We start from the raw sequence: 18,192 nt of genomic DNA, 5'->3' as shown, positions 1-18,192 counted from the left end.
TCCACTTCTGATCCAGCTCTCTGCTATGGCCTGAGAAAGCAGAAGAAGGTAACCCAAATGCTTGAGCCCCTGTACCCGTGTGGGAGCCCTGGAAGAAGCTCTAGGCTCCTGGCTTCGGATCAGCCCAGATCAAGCCCTCTAGCCATTTGGGGAGTGAACCAGCAGATAGAAGACCTCTCTCACTCTCTCTCTACCTCTGATTCTGTCTCTCCATAACTCTGCCTTTCAAATAAATAAATAAATCTTAAAAAAACTCCAATAAATACTCAAAAGCAAGTTTAAAAATGTGGTAAGTGCATATTTTTAATTTACATTTTAAGGGAAAAGCAAAAAAAATTTCCAAAATAATACTGTAGTTTAGTCTGTATCAGAACATATATATTTACATATGTTAGAATATATAAATACCAGAATATGTGTATATATAGGTATATACATTATATCTTACTGAATAGGATTTGTAAGGCAAGTAATAGAAACTATACCTTGCCAGTATTTAATCACTTCCTTGCATTTTAAGCATGTCACCATTATTTACAATTACTCATCACCTGAAAAATACAGAAGCTGGTAACACAAAACACAAACAACTGATTTTCAGAGAAGCTGTGGAGCTAGCACGGAGTCACCACTGGATGGGAACAATGAGGTTTCCCCATGTCCAGGATGGGAAATTGGTAGTCTACAATGGGAGTAGCAAAGGAGCCAGCTAAACAACTGCTTCTTTTATCTTCTGACGCAATGACTACTCAGGGTGAGCTTTACCATACGACCAACATAATTCTCTTACAAATAGTAAGCATGCATTAGTTTTATTTAACTCATTAATCAGACAACCAGCAGAATGAAAATTCAGGAAGGAGAGACTAATGGAAAAAGAACAGCTGGTTAATGTCATGCAGAGCAATAAAAACGTACCTTCCTGCGTACGAACTTTCTTCTCTGCCTAGTCCCCTCCCTTCAAAACTCACTTCACCTCATTAGTTTTCTAAGTACTAGTCGCTAAATTTGCAGAGCTTTAACACGTCAGACCTTTAAACCATCACATAGTATCTGTAATAGTTACACTTTTCTGAGAAGTCAGCAGGACGGCTCACTGAAAGCTCTTGTCTGGCATTTAAAAGTCATAAAATCACCATTTTGCCTTGGATTAATTTTCCAGAAGACCATTTAAAGTCAAACTGTAGTCTTTTAAAATGCACCGATTATTCCTTGTGTTGTTAAGTACTAAAGAAAGGAAAATTTGAATCCTAAATTGCCCAATCAGTGAAAAGTAGGCCTCTACTTAGAATGGTAATTTAGAAACCAGACAAAAATAAAAACTGAAATATTGTGTTCAATACTCATACCTCAGTACCTTTTGGATTACTATGGCCAAGTAACTTGGTAACTCTCAGAGAATCTGGGGAGCTGTGATTTCACCCACATCTGATCACGTGGGATACCTGTCCCCAGAACATCTCACTTGGCATTGTGGAACACGTCCTGCAGTCAGCCGCACTGTCTCCTTTCATCTTAGTCTAGCATCGCTTCTCTATGTTTTCAGACTATGGTAGGGCAGAGGATGATAACGAAGGGCCTGCCAGGTTTCTTTCACAGGTTCACATCCACCCGTAACTCCTTCAGATAAGCCTATGCTGTCAGAATATAATGGAAATGTAGACGAAGGAATACAAAATAAGTGAACAAAAAGCTTAAAACTGGTGGCAAATGCTTCTTATACATACCCAATACTTTCCAAAAGGGCAATTTCTGTGGTTAAGACAAACTGGCATGTGGTCCCATACACAAAAGCAGCTTCCATCACTGCTCTGTGCTCTGGAGAAGAGATGAGGGAGTGGGGAGAGAGGAGGAGTTAGTTTGTATGACTACGTAAACTTCTCTTCTGAATAGACATTGTTTATGTTCTGCTATATTTAAACAAAAATCCTTTGCAGGGATCCCAGCTGGGAAAGTGCAAGCAGCTAAAGAAGTTGTATTTTAAAAAGTCTATTCAAGGTAAAGGAATTGAGAAAATAAGTTACACATGAGAATGTAGCATACAACAAATCTGTGGCAGTTTCTTCCTAGTAGTAGGAAAGAGACTATGAGTCTGCCATACACTGACATATGTACATGTCTGTGTATACTGTTTCTGGATTATTTTTGATCAAACTTACTAAACAAATAGTTCTACTAAGTACATTAAGAAAACAGCCATTCCCCTAACCCCTGTTCCATTTCCAATTCCCAAGGGAAAACTACTTTCAACTGTTTCACTCTTTCTTTTGGATACCTCCAAGTACACAAAGACATTCTTGTTTCCTGGGGTTGGGCCAGGCTGAATCCAGGATCCAGAAATTCATCTGGGTCCCCCACATGGGCACAGAGGCCCAAGTAGTTGGGCCATCTTCCATTGTTTCCCCAGGTGCATTAGCAAGAAGCTAGATTAGAAGTGGAGCAGCTGAGACTTGAACTGGCGCTCATATGGGATGCTGGCATTGCAGGTGGTAGCTTGACAAGTTACGCACAGTGCCAGCCCCATTTTTTTAAGAATTCTTTTTTTTTTTTTTTTTGAAAGATTGAGACAGACACAGAGAGAGGGAAAAAGCTCCTATCCACGTGTTCATTCCCCAAATGCCTACAACATCTAGAGCTGGGCACCTTCAGAGCCAGGAGCCAGAAACTCTACCACGGTATTCCATATGGTTGGCAGGAACCCAATTACTTGAGCCATCACCTTAGCTGGAATCAGGAAATAATGTCGGAGATAGAATCCAGTTGCTCTGATGTGAGACACGGGCATCCTAATCAGAGTCACCCTCTAGGCCAATACCTGCCTGCTATTCTGATTATGGATCCTTCCATTGCAAACTTTTTTTTCTGTGTGGAAGATTTTAAAATAGTATTTTTTTTTTCAGATACTCTGTAATTTCAAAACAGAAATGCCTTGTTATAGCATCCACTACACTGTAGTCACCCACTACACTGGGGCTCAACGGGCCTTTTCTGCTGGGGGAGTTTACAAACTTTAGTTTCACGAAATCTTCTTGAAGTATTTCTTCAATGAGTCCCTCCTTTTTGTAGCTGATTTTCCCTTTCCCCCCTCATCACACTTCCAGAACTTATCTTCCCTTCCCCTCCTGCATCTCCCAGGATGGAAATCACATATCAGATCCACTCATATATGCCCCAACCAGGAGCACTCCAGCTCATTCCACAAAGAACTCACCTCCAATCATGCTGTCACTCGCCAACAGTACCTCCTAACATAATCCTTGGTGATTTCATTATTTACACAGATGATTCCTTCAAAACCCTAGCCTCTTAATCCTTGGCCTTCTCTGCTCCGGGGATCTCTCTTCAAACCACCTAAGTCTCATGAACATGGTCTCATCCCAGGCCTTCTAACTACCAATTCCTGGAAACCTCTCCATCATTGTCGTATGTGGCATCCACTCACTCACACTCATCTCCACATCACTGTGTCTAGTACATACCTCTAAAGCACCAGGACCAAAAACCCAGAGATCCTTCCACTTTTCACTGTGCTTTCTCCCACTCTGGTCCTCTCTTCCCTCCTAATCAAGCTTCAATTCCAAGCTCGAGTTTTATAATTTTTGCCCTGTTCACTGGGCTAAAACATAACTCAAGTCGACTACTCTGCCATTTTGTACCCACACCCACCAAAGTAAATGTGGCTAGAGTGAAAAAAAGAAAAAGAAAAAGCATCACCTTTGGAAATGTTCACTGTTATGAACTATTCTGCTTAGCAACCATTCTTTATTTCCACATCTACCAAACAACTATCTCCTATCTCATTTTTTCTTCTCAAACTAGCTGGTGACTTCATCCTTCAATGAGAACTAAATTTTTTCCCCAAAGAAACCATTTATTTAATGAGTACAAATTTCCTAAGTACAAGTTTAGGAATATAGCGATTCTTCCAAATACACCCGCTCTCACACTTTCACTCCCACCCCACCTCCTCCTCCCTCTCCCATTCCCAGTCCCATTCTACATTAAGATTCATTTTTTCTTTTTTTTTTTTTTGACAGATAGAGATAGACCATGGAGACAGACAGAAAGGTCTATTCCATAATTTCTTTACCCAGTCTTTAGTTGACGGGCATTTAGGTTGATTCCATGTCTTAGCTATTGTGAACTGAGCTGCAATAAACATGGGGGATAACGTTAATTTGCTGATTTTACTGATTTTACTGCTCTTGGGTAAGGAGTTAGATGGCTGGGTCATATGGCAGGTCTTTATTCAGATTTCTGAGGTATCTCCAAACTGTCTTCCATAGTGGTTTTACCAATTTACATCCTCACCAACAGATTAGGGCACCTTTTCCCCCACATCCTCACCAGCATTTGTTTATTGATTTCTGGATGAAAGCCATTCTGACTGGGGTGAGGTGAAACCTCATTGTGGTTTGATTTACATTTCTCTGATGCCTAGTGATCCTGAACATTTTTTCATGTTCTGTGGGCCATTTGGATTTCCTCTTTTGAAAAGCATCTGTTTACGTCCTTTGTCCATTTCTTAACTGGTTGGTATGTTTAGTTGCTGTGGAGTTTGATCTCTTTATATATTCTGGTTTTTAATCCTTTACCAGTTGCATAGTCTGTAGGTAATTTCTCCCATTCTATCAGTTACCTCTTCACTTTACTGTTCCTTTTGCAGCATAGAAGCTTCTCAATTTGATGCAATCCCAGTTGTTAATTTTGGCTTTGATTGCCTGTGCCTCTGGGTCTTTTCTAAGAAATAGTTGCCTGTGCCAATATCTTTTTTTTTTTTTTTTGACAGGCAGAGTGGACAGTGAGAGAGACAGAGAGAAAGGTCTTCCTTTGCCGTTGGTTCACCCTCCAATGGCCACCATGGCCAGCACGCTGCAGCCGGCGCACCGTGCTGATCCGATGGCAGGAGCCAGGTACTTATCCTGGTCTCCCATGTGGTGTAGGGCCCAAGGACTTGGGCCATCCTCCACTGCACTCCCTGGCCACAGCAGAGAGCTGGCCTGGAAGAAGGGCAACCGGGACAGAATCCGGCGCCCCGACTGGGACTAGAACCCGGTGTGCCAGCGCCACAAGGCAGAGGATTAGCCTAGTGAGCCGCGGCACTGGCCCTGTGCCAATATCTTGCAGGATTTCCCCAATGTTCTCTAATAATGTGATGGTATCAGGTCATGGAATTAGATCTTTAATCCATTTTGAATGGATTTGTGTGTAAGGTATAAGGCAGGAGTCCTGCATCATACTTCTGCATGTGGAAATCCAGTTTTCCCAGCACCACTTGTTGAAGAGACTGCCCTTGCTCCAGGGATTGGTTTTAGCTCCTTGGTCAAATATAAGTTGCTTGTAGATGCTTGGATTGATTTATGGCATTTCTATTCTGTTGCCTTAGTCTATCCATCTCTTTTTGTATGAATACCAGGCTTTTTTTTATTATAATTGCCTTGTAGTATGTCTTGAAATCTGCTATTGTGATGCCTCCAGCCTTGTTTTTGTTGTATAAGATTGCTTTAGCTATTCGAGGTCTCCTGTGCCTCCATATGAATTTCAGCATCATTTTTTCTAGATCTGGGAAAAATGTCTTTGGTATTTTTGGTATTTTGATTGGTATTGCATTGAATCTGTAAAATGATTTTAGGGGAATGGATATCTTGATAATATTGATTCTTCCAATCCATGAAAATGGAAGATTTTCCATTTTTTGTATCTTTTCCTATTTCTTTAATATTTTATAATTCCTATTGTAGAGATCTTTGACATCATTGCTTAAATTTATTCTAAGGTAGTTGATTTTTTTGCAGCTATTATGAATTGGAATGATCTTAAAAGTTCTCAGCCATGGGGCCGGTGCCATGGTGCACTAGGTTAATCCTCTGCCTGTGGACCAGCACCCCATATGGGTGCTCGTTCTAGTCCCAGTTGCTCCTCTTCCAGTCCAGCTCTCTGCCCGGGAGGGCAGTGGAGGACAGCCCAGGTGCTTGGGCCCCTGCACCTGCACGGGAGACCAGGAGGAAGCACCTAGCTCCTGGCTTCAGATCGGCACAGCTCCGGCCATTGCAGCCACTTGGGGAGTGAACCAATGGAAGGAAGACCTTTCTTTCTCTCTCTCTCTCTCTCTAACTCTACCTGTCAAATAAAAAAATAAAATCTTAAAAAGTTCTCAGTCGTGGCACTGTGTATACAAAGGCTGTTTATTTTTCTGTGTTGGTTTTAAATCTTGATACTTTACCAAACTCTTCTGTGGGTTCCAATAAGTCTCTTGGTACAGTCTTTTGGATCCCCTGTATATAGAATCATATAATCTGCAAATAGGGATAGTTTGACTTCCTCTTTCCCAATTTGTATCTCTTTGATTTCTTTTTCTTGCCTAATAGGCTCTGGCTAAAACTTCCAGTACTATATTGAATAGCAATGGTGTGAATGGGCATCCTTGCTGGTTCTGGATCTCAGTGGGAATGCTTCCAACTTTTCTCCATTCAATAGGATGCTGGCCGTGGGTTTGTCATAAATTGCCATGATTGTGTTGAGGGATATTCCTTTTATACCCAATTTGCTAGAATTTTCATCATGAAAATAACCATATGGCTTTTGTTTAGTAGGTTGTTAATGTGATGTATCAGATTGATTTGTGAATGTAACCATCCCTGCATACCAGGGATAAATCCCAGTTGGTCCACGTGAATCATCTTTCTGATGTGTTACTGGATCTGATGGTTAGAATTTTGGGGGGGATTTTTGCATCTATGTTCATCAGGGAAATTACTCTGTAGTTCTCTTTCTCTGTGTGTCTTTTTTGGGTTTAGAAATTGGGCCGGCGCCACGGCTCACTAGGCTAATCCTCCGCCTTGCGGCGCCGGCACACCAGGTTCTAGTCCCGGTTGGGGCGCCGGATTCTGTCCCAGTTGCCCCTCTTCCAGGCCAGCTCTCTGCTGTGGCCAGGGAGTGCAGTGGAGGATGGCCCAAGTGCTTGGGCCCTGCACCCCATGGGAGACCAGGAAAAGCTCCTGGCTCCTGGCTCCTGCCATCGGATCAGCGCGGTGCGCCGGCCGCAGCGCGCTGGCCACAGTGGCCATTGGAGGGTGAACCAACGGCAAAGGAAGACCTTTCTCTGTGTCTCTCTCTCTCTCACTGTCCACTCTGCCTGTCAAAAAAAAAAAAAAAAAAGAAAGAAATTAAGTTGATGCTGGCTTCATAGAAAAAAATTGGGAGGATTCCCTCCCTTTCAATTGTTTTGACTAACTTGCGAAGAACTGTAGTTAGTTCTACTTTAAATGTTCGGTAGAATTCAGCAGTGAAGCCATCCAGTCCTGGGCTTTTCCTTGTTAGGAAGGTCTCTATTACTGTTTCCTTTTCCGTCTTGGTAATGAGTCTGCTTAGGTTTTCTGTGTCTTCATGGTTCAGTTTAGGTAGGTTGTTTGTGTCCAGGAATCTATCCATTTCTTCTAGGTTTTTGTTTTTTGGCATCCAGCTCTTTGTAGTAATTTCTGATTATTTATATTTCTGTGGTGTCTGTTGTTACATTTCTTTTTTCATCTTTCATTTTATTTTATTGTGTCTTTTTTTTGGTTGCTTGGGCCAACGGTATGTCGATTTTGTTTGTTTTTTCAAAAAACCAGCTCTTGATTTTACAGATCTTTGTATTGTTTTTTCATTCAATTTTGATTTGTTCTCCAATTTTAATTATTTCTTTTCTCCTAGTTTTGGATTTGGTTTGCTGTTGTTTTTCTAGATTCTTGAGATGCATTGATAGCTCCTTTATTTGGTGTCTTTCCAATTTCTTGATCTAAGCACCAATTGCTATAAACTCTCCTTGTAACACTGCTTTTGCTGTATCCCATAAGCTTTGATAGGCTGTATTGTTGTCTTTCTTTCCAGAAATTTTCGATTTCTCTTTTGATTTCTTCTATGACCCACTGTTCATTCCAGAGCATGTTGTTCAGTCTCCATGTGTTTGCATATATTCTAGAGATTCCCAAGTTGATTTCCAGCTTCATTCCATCATGATCCAAGAAGATGCATGGTATGATTTTGACGTTTTTGAATTTGCTGAGACTTGCTTTATGGCTTAGCATGTGGTCAATCCAAGACAAAGTTCCATGCACTGTTGAGAAGATATGTATTTTGCAACTGTAGGATGAAAAGTGCTGTAGATATCTGTTATGTCCATTTGGTCTATAGTGTCAATTAACTCTGCTGTTTCCTTGCTGATTTTCTGTCTGGTTGATCTGTCCTTTGTTGAAAGTGGGGCACTGAATACTCCCAATACTATTGTATATAAGTCTGTATCTCCCTTTAGATCCCTTAACATTTCTTTTAAATAGCCTGGTGCCCTGTAATTAGATGCATATATGTTTATAATAGTCACATCTTCCTGATGAATTGATCCTCTAATCATTACATAGTGTCCTTCTTTGTCTATTAACAGTTTGTGTTAAAGTCTATTTTGTCTGATATTAGGATACCTACAGCAGTTATTTGGTTTCTGTTGGCATGGAACATCTTTTTTCATCCTTTCACTTTCAGTCTGATTGCATCATTGTTGGGAGATGTGTTTGTTGTAGGCAGCAAATAGATGGGTTTTGTTTTTCAATTCATTCAGCCAGTCTGTATCTTTTAACTGGAGAGTTGAGGCCATTTACATTCAAGGTGACTACTGATACTGATAAATAATGATTTTGCCCTGCCTTTTTCCATAAATATTCCCATTTATTACTTTGGATTTCTGTTGTACTTTTACTAAGATTTCCTTCCTATACCTTCTTTCATATTGATTACCATGTTTCTGTTTCTGTGTGCAACACATCCTTAAGCATCTTCTGCATGGCTGGATGTGTAGTGATAAATTTCAGCTTCTGTTTGTCATGGAAGGTATTTATTTCACCTTCATTCATTCACAAGAGCTTTGTAGGGTACAGTATTCTGGGTTGAAAGTTCTTTTCTCTTAAGGCTTGGAATATATCTCATCATTCTCTTCTAGCCTGTAGGGTTTCTGATGAGAAGTCCACTGTGAGTTAATTGGAGATCCTCTGAAAATAATCTGCCATTTCTCTCATGCACATTTTGGAATCTTTTGTTTTTCTGTGGAGAATTTGACTACAATGTGTTGTGGTGAAGATCTTTTCTGGTCACATCTATTAGGAGTTCTATGTGCTTCCTGTACTTGGATGTCCCTTTCTCCAAATTAGGGAAATTTTCTGTTGTTTTTCTAATTCCTTCTAATCTTTTCCCTGTTTCTACACCTTCAGAAACTCCTAGAGCCCGTATGTTGGGTCATTTGATAATATCCTGTAAATTCTCAACAGTGTTTTTTAGTTTTCCGATTTCTTCTTCTTGTGTTTTGTCTGACTATATAATTTCCTGTACTTTGTCTTCTAAGTCTGATATTCTTTCTTTTGTTTCATCGATGTTGTTAAGGCTTTCCCCTGTATTTTTTATTTGTTCTATTGAATTCTTCATTTCTGAGATTTCATTTTGATTTCTCTTTAAGATCTCAATTTCCTGAAAGAAATTTTCTTTCATGTCATGTATGGATTTCATTAGTCCATGCATTTACTTCAGATTACATCTAAGCAATCCTATGACCAATTTTTTTAATCCATTTCTGGCATTTTTTCAATCTCACCATCTTCACAATCTAGTACTGAAGTGTTGTATTCTTTTGGGGGCATCATTTTGTCTTCCTTATTCTTGTTTCTTGAATTGGTGTTTGCTGTTTGGCATTTGTGGAGATATTCATTAGTTTCTTGGTTTTTTCGCTGTGGCAGCTTTCATCTTTTGACTAAGTCTGTTTGGATTAGCGGAATGTCTGCTTTCAGTGACTACCTAGAGGCATGTGCTGCATGTGGCCAAGGAGCTATGCCCAGTGCTCCAGGGTGAAGGGTGTGTCTGAAGTGACACACCCAGGTTTGGTGTGGTAAATCTTTTTTTTTTCTTTAATCAGAATGCAGGTTTGTTCTTGTCTTTTGTTGTAGACTCAGCTGAGCTCCTCTCCTTACAGGAGACCAGTGCTTGGGCATTAGCCTAGAGGGTATATTATTTGTCTGTTCTGTCACAAGGACCGCACAAAGGATCTGTGCAGTCCTCAGTGTAAGCTCAGATTCCACAGCAATGTTCTTCACCAGGTAACCAGGAAGCCCTGATCATGTGGAGCCTCCCACAGTGACTGAGTCCTCCCACACAGCCTCAGCATGTTCACAGTCCTGGCCCACAAGCCTCTCACAGTCATGAGCACCCAGTCCCCTATCTATTCTCCCCACCAGACTCAGCAGTCTTCACTTGGCTGGATGCTGGGCACAGACATGAGCTGGCACAGCTCTTACATATGTCCAAAATGAAGTCTGCTCTCTATCAGCTTGTTACATGATGCAGTTACAGGGTGATCGGGAAGAGAGTAAACATACCGCCCCCCCCCCGTTTTTTCTCCTCTAGTTTGGCAGATATACTATCTCCCTTGGGGCTCCAAGCTGGATTCCCTCTAGGCTTTTCCTGCAGCTTCTTCGCCAGTGGCTTGGGCTGCTGCAGTCTTGTCTCACCTCACTCTCCAATGCTATCACAGAGGTTCTCAGCTACTGGAGTCCAGAGTTGTGTGCATCTATGCCCTCCATGTAGACCACTGTGTCCCTACAACTTGCCTAGAGCTTCCTCTGCAATTTTCTCCCTAACTCTTCCCTGAGACAGCACTCTCCACTTTTTCTAAATTATCTTCTTAGACTGCAGCAGCAAGCTCCCTCCCTACACCACCAACTTATTCCCCTCCCTCTGATATTAAGAACTAATTTTAAAAACCAAAAATGCAGGGCTGGCACTGTGGCGCAGTGGGTTAATGCCATGGCCTGAAGCGCCAGCACCCCATATAGGCACTGGTTCGAGACCCAGCTGCTCCATTTCCAATCCAGCTCTCTGCTATAGCCTGGAAAAGCAGTAGGAGATGGCCCAATTTCTTGGGCCCATGCATGTGCGTATGGGAGACCTGGAAGAAGCTCTTGGCTCCTGGTTTTGGTTCAGCACAGCTCCAGCTGGCCGTTGTGGCCAATTGGAGAGTGAACCAATGGAGGGACGATCTCTCTCTCTCTCTCTCCCTCTCTCTCTCTCTGCCTCGCCTCTCTCTGTGTAACTCTGACTTTCAAATAAATAAATCAATCTTTAAAAAAAAAACCCTCTGCTGCTCCCAGCACTGTATCTACCCACTTACCAAAAATAGTGTGCACATTCTCTTCTACCTCTCCTATTAGCAACCTGCCCTGCCCATTTAAAGAAAGACAATATATTTGTAAAGATGCTTTAAATTTAAATATTGGGGCCAGCACTGTAGTGAAGTGGGTTAATCCTCCACCTGTGCTGCCAGCATCCCAAATGGGTGCCGGTTCTAGCCCTGGCTTCTCCTCTTCTGATCCAGCTCTCTGTTATGGCCTGGAAAAGCAACAGAAGATGGCCCAAGTACTTGGGCCCCTGCACCCACGAGGGAGACCTGGAAGAAGCTACTGGCTCCAAGCTTTGAATCAGCACTGCTCTGGCCATTGCAGCCACCTAGGGAGTAAACCAGTGGATGGAAGACCTTTCTCTCTGTCTTTCCCTCTCATTGTCTGTAACTCTACCTGTCAAATAAATAAAATCTTTTAAAAAATTTAAATGTTCATATTGTGGTTAGAAAACTTACTATGTTCAGTATTTTAATATACTCCTACAAGTACAGGGACCCACAAAGATGAAAGCAAAAGTTAATCAATACCCGGTGTTCCAATGGCTCTGACATATGAGAAGACAATGTTTGCTTTCCCTTTTAGAGCATTTTCTGCACTCTGAAGGTCTTCCAGGGTGGTAATATATTTAACTTCATTAAAAAGAAGAGCACTGGAATAAATACAGATATGATTAGTAGAATAATCTCATACATACTTAGTTATGCAATACTATATATTTTTGTTCAAATAAAAAAGCTAACCAAAAAAGAAACTAACTGCCTTTGAACAAGTAATCAGTAAGAACTGAGGCATTTTAATAACACCAAATTGAAATCACTCTCTAGATTACTAATCATTACCTGAGAACATTTCCCATTTGATTCCTTCATAGTGGTAATTACAATTATTTATATATTTATTTGTTTATCCCTGCCTTGCTCATTAAACTGTTATCCCCTTGAGGTCAAGACCTTGTGATTTTGTCACTGTATTTGTGATGATTTAGAATAGAGCCTAATAAACCATAGGTAATTATTGAGTCAGCATAAGGAAAATAGGGCAGGAATTATTTATTTCCACTCTTCATTTGAAAAAATGCAAGTTCAACACAGTGACCCTCAAAGACACATTTACTGCATCAAGGAATCAGGGCCAGAACACAAAACAAGAGTTCTCAGTCCTGCTCCATTGATCTTTCCACTGACCACGTCTTCTAAGTCATCTTGTAACATATGAATCAGACTAACAGACTATAATCTTTTATCTACAATTATCCCGTTTCTTAGTTGCATACTTGCAGGTAGCTTCTGCATCACTAACAACTCAGTTATTTTGGTTATGCTAAACTTGAAGGATTTTTAAAAGTTGTTATGGGTCCACATAGTTAAATAAGCAGAAGTTTATTCAAAGAATTCCAATAAATTAATCAAATAGTTTTCTTTTAAAGAAAACATAGTGCTTTTTCCCTGACATAGCAGATGTCAGACATTGAACTTTTTGATCTCAAGATTCCTTTGCAGCCTAAAAAATTAACAAGGCCAGCGCTGTGGCACAGCAGGTTAAACCACTGCCTCGGTTTGAGTCTCCACTTCTGATCCAAATCCCTGCTAATGGGCCTGGGAAAGCAGCAGCGGATGGTCCAAGTGCTTGGGCCCCTGCACCCACCTTGGAGACCTGGAAGAAGCTCCTTGCTCCTGGCTTCAGCCTGGTCCAGCCCCAGTTATTGAGGCCATTTGGGGGATTAACCAGCAGATGGAGGATCTCTCTCCCTCTCGCCCTCTCCCTCTCTCCCTCTCACCCTCTCCCTCTTGCCCTATCTGTAACTCTGCCTTTCAAATAAATAAATAAATCTTTTTTAAAAAATTACTGAGGTCCTCAAAGAGCTTTTGTTCAGGCAGAAGTGAACTTCAAAAAGTTTGGGGAAAGTGTAACTAAAAGATAAGTTTATTTCAGTGCCAAAAGATGTTGAAATTCATGCATAAAGTAATCTTCAAAAAGTTCATGGAAAATCCACACTGCTTAAAAACTATGCTTATAATTCAAAACAATGTGCACCAAAGCAAACTTACCTCTTAATTCCATTTTTCATGAACTCTTTGAAGTATTTCATTGTTTTGATCCATCGGTAATTGCCAAATTAGAAAATAAAAATTACACACACACACACACACAAATTAGAGTGCCAATTCGAGTCCCAGTTATTCTGCTTCCAACCCAGCTCTCTACTAATCTGCCTGAAAGGCAGTGGAAGATGGCCCAAGTGTTTGGATTCCTGCCTCCCATGTGGGAGATATGGATTGAGTTCTAGGCTGCTGACTTCAACCTGATCCTGCCCCAGCAACTGCAGGCATTTGGCAAGTGAACCAGTAGAGGGAAGATCTTTCTCTCTTTTCTTTCTCTTTCAAATAAAAAAATGAAAATTTATTTTTTTAACATTTATTTCTTCGAAAGGCAGAATTAGAGAGAGAAAGAAAGAGAATCTTCCATCCACTGATTCATACCCCAAATGGGTACAACAGTCAGGGCTGGGCCAGGCCAAAACCAGGAGCCAAGAGCTTCATCCAGGTCACCCACATGTGTAGCAAGGGCCTAAGAACTTAGATCATCCTTTTCACTGTTTTCCCAGGCACTTTAACAAGGCGTTGGATCGGAAATGGAATGCCTCAATGGCGGCCTCAAAAATTCATTTTTAAAAGCCTAAAATGCTGAAAACAAATATTTTTAAAAATAGGACTGTCAAATATAAGTTAATCAAAGCCAAGATTTATTAGGCACCTGTCATATGTCAGGCATAACAGGAAACAATTTATAAGTAGGGGTAATTTACCACCTTTTGGGTTGCCCACCTCTGAAGTCCTCTCTTTTGCTCTGGGAATTCACAGATTTCTGTCTCCATGGTGGGCAGAGCCTGAATCCTGTCATAAAAGCTGCTAATACCATAAACTTACTATCACAAGTCCCTGTGCAAGACATGGCTCAATGACCCAGAATCACTTGCCTGAGATTCTGAACCAGGAACAAGTGATACAAAGCACACAGGCAGCAGGGAACTACTTCAAGAAGCAGACAGTAACAGTCAACATCCATGTACCAGTGCCAACAGTGCTAGTGACAGCCCCTGTGCAGTGATGCCAGCTGTGGTGTCCTATGTTCAGCAATGACACAGCAGCCCTCCCTGGACAAGCTCTCCAGCATGGTTTTGAGCTTCATTCAGAGCCGCACAACCTCTGTGCCCAGTTCTTCAGCCCTTCCTGGGAGGCTGGAACTTCATAGAGCCATTTCAAATCCTTTGCTGCACAGGCCACTCAGACCTATGTTCTGGGGCTTCTAGGGGAGAAACCTCAGCAATGCACTCTGCCTTGCTGCATTTTCATGGCAATCACCTGAGATCAGTATGATCATGAACATCATTTTAAAGATAAAGTCATGGGGCTGTATTGTGGCGCAGTGGGGTAAGCCACCGCCTGCAATGCCAGCATCCCATGTGAGTGCTGCTTTGAGCTGGAGTCCCAGCTGCTCCGCTTCCGATCCAGCTCACTGCTAGTGGCCTGGGAGAAGCAGCAGAAGATGGCCCACGTCCTTCGGCCCCTGTCACCCACGTGGCAGATCTGGATGGAGTCCCTGCCTCCTGGCTTCAACTTCCAGTAGATAGAAGATCGATCTCCAATTCTGGCCCCCAACCTCACCACTGCACCCACCCCACCAAAAATAAATCTTAAAACAAATACAGGGCTGGTGCCGCTGCTCACTAGGCTAATCCTCCGCCTTGCGGCACCGGCACACCGGGTTCTAGTCCCAGTCGGGGCGCCGGATTCTGTCCCGGTTGCCCCTCTTCCAGGCCAGCTCTCTGCTATGGCCAGGGAGTGCAGTGGAGGATGGCCCAAGTGCTTGGGCCCTGCACCCCATGGGAGACCAGGATAAGTACCTGGCTCCTGCCATCGGATCAGCGCGGTGCGCCAGCCGCAGCAGCCATTGGAGGGTGAACCAACGGCAAAGGAAGACCTTTCTCTCTGTCTCTCTCTCTCTCACTGTCCACTCTGCCTGTCAAAAAAAAAAAAAATGCAGATAAGGTCATAGAGGTTACAGAGGTCACTCTGCCTCATGTGCCAGAGCTTGGTAAGCCATCCTGACACACCAAACTACCACATTCATGATCTAAGGGTGCTGAGCTTGTCCCCAGTGGCTTTGTCACTTTAACAGACCCCTTCACATGCAGTCTCCAGAACATGGGGCTATCTGGGCATGGCTAGCAGTTCCACCAGTCTGCGCTCCTGCACTCCAATCCGAGGAGGAGAAATCCTGACAGAAACGGGTTACGGGCCAAGTCTCTCGGGGATTTCTTGCTCTCGTGAGCGGGGAGGGTCAGAGAGCCTGGGGCCGCTCTGAAAAGGCGCTCTCCTGCCCTGGAAGGCCTTCCTTTTCTTTGGTAGGCATTTCCTGGGCCTCTCCTAGCATAACCATCTGGGAGACAAGACAGATGGCCCAGAAGCCAACGGACGTCAGCAAGAGATGGAACAGGGCTGCTCGACTCCACTCTGCCAGCGGTGGGCTGTTTAGTTTTCTTTCACAAAGAAGCCATTTAAAATTTTCTGTCATCATCAAATTCTTAAAAATCCAATAAAAAGGAAATGTTATTTTCTAATTAACCAAACCACAGCCCCCAGGATGAAGAGAGAGTGAGAGAGAATTACTTTCATCTAAATCAATTATATTGTGACTGGGAAGTTTACATATAAAATGAAACACCCCAAAGTGTCTTATTAAGCATTTTCTAAATATGGTTAAGGGAAACACCCAAGTTGAAGCTACCTCTGAAATGCAAATTCAATGTTCCACAAACACCAGTCTTAGACTATCTGTCATATATTCTATATTCTCCCAGGAATAATCATGGCTTATAACTTCAGACAATTTCTGCTCTTCCCATTTTTAACTACCAACATGTGAAGCTTCCAAATCCACTGACCATCAATCTACTATTTACCAAGCACCTAACAGATGCTATGCACCATGCCATGCACTGGTAGAAGTATTCTATATAAAGAAGTCACAGTTCAGTTAACAGAGCTGTGAGGAATTCAAATCCAAGACAAGTAATTTTTTACTACAAGTTCTCAGGAAAATGAACATCACTATCAAACAAAAACCCACCTGACAACACCATGTAGGAATAAATCTGATTCAGATTAAAAAAAAAAAACAGCAGTATTTCAACACCTATTAAAAAAGAGACCAGCATGGGCATAGTTGAAGAGTTTCAGGGTAAAACACCTCTAAAAATAGCTGTCGCAGAGGCTCTACAGTCCCGTCACCTAACCACTTGATCCCCAGGCTCTGCAATAATGTGTTCAAAGAAAAAAATACTCACAGAAACTATGATGGTTGAAAGTTATTCCCAAAACATGTCGAAGTTCATGTTATGATGAGTAGCCTGTTAACTTGGAAGGCAATTTTCTATTTTCTGACAAAATATAGTCAAAAACATCAAGGACCATGTCTCACGGAAAAGTTAATAAGACTGTATCATTTCTCACTGGATAATCTTTTTGGTACATTTGGTGACTTGGGGAGTCAATAATGGGTAGAAACAGAAGAAAAGCCCTTCTTTCCACCTGCTGCCTTTCAGCAAATATCCCCACCAGACGTACACCATGAACTCTGTTTTTCTTAATTGCAAAATGAAATTTCCTGCATAAATTGTTTATACAAATAGATACATTATACAAATGGATACATCACTAGAGTACTAAGTTAAATCCACAATATATTTTTACAGGCATTACCTTATTTGATGCTCCCAATAATCTTAGGAGGCTGCAATTATAACATATGAAGATGAGGAAAATTAGCTATCAGAAAAGACTAACTGATCAGATCACATAATCAAAGACCAGGAATGGGGACTCAGTAAATCCTGACTTCTTTATATATCGTACAACCTTCTCATCTACATGTTGAGACCACAGTGCTTCAAGCTCTGACTTGCTTCAGGCTGATTGGCTAGCTAGGATTCTCCATCAACACACAGAGATTCACTGTCACTTGCCTTTGTTTTTCTAATTTTTATTTAAGATTTATTTATCTATTTATTTGAAAGTCAGAGTTTCACAGAGATAGGCCAAGAGGCAGAGAGAGAGAGAGAGAGGTCCTCCATCTGCTGGTTCACTCCCCAGTTGGCCACATCGGCCAGAGCTGCACTGATCCGAAGCCAGGAGCTTCCTCCGGGTCTCCCACATGGGTGCAGGGGTCCAAGCAATTGGGCCATCTTCTGCTGCTTTCCCAGGCCATAGCAGACAGCTGGATCGAAGCGGAGCAGCTGGGACTCAAATCAGCGTCCGTATGTGGTGCTGACACTGCAGGCAGTGGCTTTACCCGCTATGCCACAGCGCCGGCTCTGTCACTTGTCTTTTCTAAATATCACACTTCATATTCCTACCTGGCAACTGGAAACTAAAATTTTCCTTATTGGTTCAACTCTACCAGTTTTGACTGTGTATGTTTAGAAAACCAATAATCTTTAGCCTGTGAATCCAAATTCTCATAGTTTAATTTAAATTTTGTTTAGTTTGGAAACTGTTAATACTTCTATATAGTTCAAAACACAAGAGGTTGGAGCTGGTGTTGTGGCACAGCGGGCTAAGCTGCCATTTGCAACACGGGCATCCATATTGCAGTACCACTTCAAGCTCTGGCCACTCTGCTCCCAACCCAGCTCCCTGCTATCTCTCCCTCCCTCCCTCTGCCTCTCCCTCCCCCTCCTCCTCTCTCTCTCCCTCTCTGTGTGTGTGAGACTCTGCCTTTCAAATAAATAAAATAAACTCTAAAAAGGGACATATAAAAGGTACCCACAAGGCTGAAAAGTAGAGAGTCTATCAACAACTCCTTCCTCCTCTCAGATTCCGCACACCCTTCCTGGTAACCAATCTTTCCACTTCTGTGAAATCTGGAAATATTTACGACATCTACATGTTTGCCTCTGTTCGCAGGCAATCCTCCCTGGACTGTTCCCACAGTTCGA

The 18,192-nt window shown here is 42.1% G+C and overlaps 1 protein-coding gene across 8 annotated transcripts in view; it reads right to left on the bottom strand.

Moving 5' to 3' along the window:
* Positions 1-18,192, bottom strand: part of TXNDC16 (thioredoxin domain containing 16) — a 100,604-nt gene that overhangs the window by 53,337 nt on the left and 29,075 nt on the right. For 7 of the 8 annotated variants that reach the window (XM_089309702.1, XM_089309701.1, XM_008269654.5 and 4 more), the window contains 2 exons: positions 11,723-11,844; positions 1,728-1,818 (listed from right to left, as the gene is read on the bottom strand). In XM_089309702.1, coding sequence (XP_089165828.1) covers positions 1,728-1,818; positions 11,723-11,844 — 213 coding nt within the window. The remainder of the gene's footprint in view (positions 1-1,727; positions 1,819-11,722; positions 11,845-18,192) is intronic. The other variant, XM_089309704.1, reaches the window with a different exon arrangement.

The sequence above is a fragment of the Oryctolagus cuniculus genome, chromosome 12 (assembly GCF_051225735.1).
Source record: "Oryctolagus cuniculus isolate XC-2025 breed Fujian yellow rabbit chromosome 12, ASM5122573v1, whole genome shotgun sequence".
NCBI classification, from domain to species: Eukaryota; Metazoa; Chordata; class Mammalia; order Lagomorpha; family Leporidae; genus Oryctolagus; species Oryctolagus cuniculus.
Note: the sequence above shows the minus strand (reverse complement) of the source record. Positions and strands in the feature narration are given on the sequence as shown.